Source organism: Papaver somniferum, unplaced genomic scaffold (genome assembly GCF_003573695.1).
Source record: "Papaver somniferum cultivar HN1 unplaced genomic scaffold, ASM357369v1 unplaced-scaffold_1256, whole genome shotgun sequence".
In the NCBI taxonomy this organism is placed as follows: Eukaryota; Viridiplantae; Streptophyta; class Magnoliopsida; order Ranunculales; family Papaveraceae; genus Papaver; species Papaver somniferum.
In genome coordinates, this window is record NW_020621670.1 from 1,078 (window position 1) to 4,746 (window position 3,669).

Here is a 3,669-nt window from a genome sequence, read left to right on the forward strand (position 1 = left end):
CTGGGAATGGATAAATTGTTCGAGGATGTTTCTGCAAATAATTTCATGTGGCAAATTTAGGGTCATTGTGACAGATTCCAGATTCCACCGGGATGATCACAAGCACAAGTGTTAAATTAATTAGAGTGGTAACTTCTGCATAATTTCCAAGTCAGGGGGTAGACTTTGAGTTTGGACCATGCGAGACATTATTTATATCTACCTTATGTTATGCTCTGGAATGGGTCAGTCAAATCACTTCTATTAGCCATAGAAGTGATTTGACAGAAAGACATTATTTTTCCTTGAACACATTTGAAAAGCTTAGTTCCCTATCCGCAAAATGGATTACAAAACATATATTGCATCCAGAATTAAGTGGCAAGCTATACTTACTACAAATACAAGGAAAGGACTTAATATTAGAAGAATACAGACCTCTACTCATAGATCTAAACATCGTCTTACTACGAGTATATAGTAGCAGATATTACTTGTTATCATAACAGCGGGCTACATAATTGTTGTCTATGTCTATACTCCATGAAAGATTTATTCATATAAACCAATACCATTCACATATTTAATTTGATGAATGTATCTATATATGTATAACACTAGTGCCACTGTTGTTTCAAAAATAAAATAAAATATAGTGCCATTCTTAGTTAATCTTCTTGGTAATATTTTTAAATTATATCTTTTTTTGTTTCATGACCCATTTCTACGATATTATTTCATCTTCTTCTGCCTCCAGAGCCGTTCTCCCTCTGGCAGTTGAAGTATACGGCTGCAACAGGCAGTCCGAGATTGTGAATTTCTGCAAAATCTCTAGTATTGAAATTTTGACGCCACCCTGGAGCATAAACTGTGTCGCGACCAAGTTGTCGAAATAAAACGTAAACAAAACGGTGAATCCCCATGGTTGGTCTAGGTGCTTCGTATGGTATCTTTTCTTGTCCTGTAAAATATGAATATACAAGAGAGTGAGATTGAGATGAGTCAGTTAAACACCTCATGCTCCATGAATAGTTAAACCGTGGAGGTAATATCTATCCGATTGCAATTTGGGTATTGAAGACGTTCCACCAACTCTGTCAACTCAAGGGCTGGATAAATGACTAGAGGGACAGAAGTCCAATGACTGAATAATAACTTAGTCAGACTATTATAGTGATACGGGTACTCATGGGAACTGAGGATGATGGAACCTCACGTTATTACACCACTACTACAAAGGTAATGGAATCCCTTTGTCATGTTTTCTCAGTTTGACATGGACATACTTATCTCAGAAAAAAGTGAAAAGAACGAATAAAAAGAAAATTCAATTAGATAAGAGGTTTTGTGTTGTATGATGCACTGCCAGTCCAAACAAAATAGAGACATCTCACAAAACACATCTTTTCAGTGATAATTTGCACGCGGCATTGGATAACCGGCCCTCTCTTTACATTCTAAAAAGGGAGAATCTTCATTTTCCTTTTCGAATATATTAATGTTGCAAAATAATTTAGGATTCAAGGATATCTATTCAGTTAGCCTTATTACATACCATAAGCTGTTCCAGTGGTGCCTGGGATATCAGTGACCAACCTAAAATGAAAAGAAAATCGTGTGAGTCAACATCATAGAAATAAAGATGAAAAAACAGAATAAGTTCATTCCTTCCCTAATATGTTTCGTTTTTTTCTTTTTAATCTTTCAGGATATAATTTGGCGAAATTTGAACTTAGATAGATATCTAAGCTATACTTCCAAAAATTAAACAAAGTTATTTATCACTAAGCTGCATGAAACGTTATTTGATCACACACTCTTTCGTTCAATTGACGTTACTTATCAAACTGATGCTACATGAAGTAAACTGCTTACACCTCCACTATTTGTCAAGTTTTCTTTAGGGCATGATAAAGTAGTACTACTGCTGGAAAAGCTAATCTATAACAAACTTTTGAGGCTTGGACGGATACATGCTGAGACTATGAGAGCAGATCCGTACCAGTGCAAATATTCTCTTAAACTTGGATCACTAGGGTTAGGTGCATCAGGGTCTACCATAACCTGCAATTACAGTATACACATAAAAATAATATAGTTGATATTAATCTGATTAGAAATAACTCGTTAATCTAAACACTAACTTAACAAAAGCATAGAAAAAAGGAGAGAAACCAGTATACCAGAGTGTAAAAGGTTCTCATGTCATCACCGCCAATGTCAACTCTAGGATGTTCAGCAACTGCAGAAGGTTTAAGTTCACAACCATTGTTGACACTCCTAGAAGTATACGCAATTCTAATTGGTATTGATCTATCAAAGGGATCCAATACATCCCCTATTACCCTTCCTAGTACCAATGGATCTATTGGTGTTCTTGGCATGGCTTTCTTATTGTCAAGCTAGCTAGAAAGATACAGAGAAAGAGATCGAAAGATCCTGAACGAAGCAGTATGGAACGAAAAATGAGTAGCTAAGTCTATATATATAGGCAGTAAAAATTAGGAGGGTGGTATAAAATTCGCGAATGTTATCTTATGAAGAATAAGAATAGCAGTATGGAACGAACACCGAGTAGCTAAGCCTATATACAGAGGCAGTAAAAATTACTGCCATCCAACTCAAAACCAATTGGCAATGAGTGGAGTGAACCTTCCATATTATATTTTAAGTTATTAAAGGGATATTAACAGTGTGGGACTATTATCCTTCACACGCCTCCTCACGTGTAGTCTCGTTGGGTCTAACACGTGAAACTACGTTGTGTGGTGACCGTTGGACCTACTCACACACAGTCCTAACTCTGATACCAAATTAAAGTCTACAGGCATCCAACTCAAAACCAATTGACAATGAATGCAGTGTCCCTTCCATTTTATATTTTAAGTTATTAAAGGGATATTAACAGTGTGAGACTATTATCCTTGGCAATGATGAATAAAAACCTTAGGTCTGTGATTTTGTTTAAAGTTGAAGCATATGTAGCAAGTGGTCCTAAACTGGTAAGACCAACTGATCGACCACACCTTCATTATTCTGATTCATCATTATATTTTCCCACCTTGTGATTGGTTTTGAGATAAAAAAACCCATGTACTAGAGAATCCATGTGGAACTATTGATGTATACATATCCATTCCTCTCCTCTTTTTGCCCACTTGGTGCGTACGATGTCATGTAATTTGCCAACTAGTGTGTTTTCTTCTTTATTTTCTTCAAAACGTTTTCTTCCTCAAATTAGAATATGAGTTGCTCTCAACAAAGCTATGAAACTCAACCTGACACATGTTATTTTAGAGAGTGACACTTGTGCGCTAGTTGAAAAGATTTTGCTACAAGACTTCAATGGCCTCGGTACTGATGCTGCAGTACTTTAGTCAAAGTTTATATTTCCAGTACTTTAGTCAAAGTTAATAAAACCATTGGTGGCCTTATATCTGCAGAAGCCCTATGTGCACAACGAGAACCAAATTTTTACTTCTGTACATTTTTTCCAACAAAAACTAAACATACTTTAAGGGAACACTATAAGAACCAACACTTACATCGGTGTTCAGACCCTTAATCCATAAGAGCATCTCCAATGCTAGGGGTGAAGGTAATCCTAGGTGGAGGTCCTATTAATACCTTTTTGTCGTGGGTCATTACTATGTGGCTAAAAAAAAATGAAAGTTATACTTTCTATCTCAA

The 3,669-nt window shown here is 36.1% G+C and overlaps 1 protein-coding gene across 1 annotated transcript; it reads right to left on the reverse strand.

Annotated features, from left to right (window-relative positions):
- Nucleotides 1–381: 381 nt before the first annotated feature.
- Nucleotides 382–2,507, reverse strand: LOC113331688 (protein HEADING DATE 3A-like). The gene is made up of 4 exons (XM_026578347.1): nucleotides 2,163–2,507; nucleotides 1,982–2,043; nucleotides 1,535–1,575; nucleotides 382–940 (listed from the first exon to the last, which is right to left on the reverse strand). The coding sequence occupies exons 1-4, from the start codon at nucleotides 2,361–2,363 to the stop codon at nucleotides 717–719; spliced, it is 528 nt and encodes a 175-aa protein (XP_026434132.1). The 5' UTR covers nucleotides 2,364–2,507; the 3' UTR covers nucleotides 382–716.
- Between the last annotated feature and the right edge of the window lie 1,162 nt (nucleotides 2,508–3,669).

What these genes read in the sequence shown, in the direction of transcription:
- LOC113331688 (XM_026578347.1), bottom strand. Translation starts at nt 2,363, where the DNA reads ATGCCAAGAACACCAATAGATCCATTGGTACTAGGAAGGGTAATAGGG. An exon ending in TTAAGAGAATATTTGCACTG is followed by an intron (nt 1,576 to 1,981) that starts GTACGGATCTGC and finishes TTTTCATTTTAG; the next exon opens with GTTGGTCACTGATATCCCAG. An exon ending in CACCACTGGAACAGCTTATG is followed by an intron (nt 941 to 1,534) that starts GTATGTAATAAG and finishes CATATTTTACAG; the next exon opens with GACAAGAAAAGATACCATAC.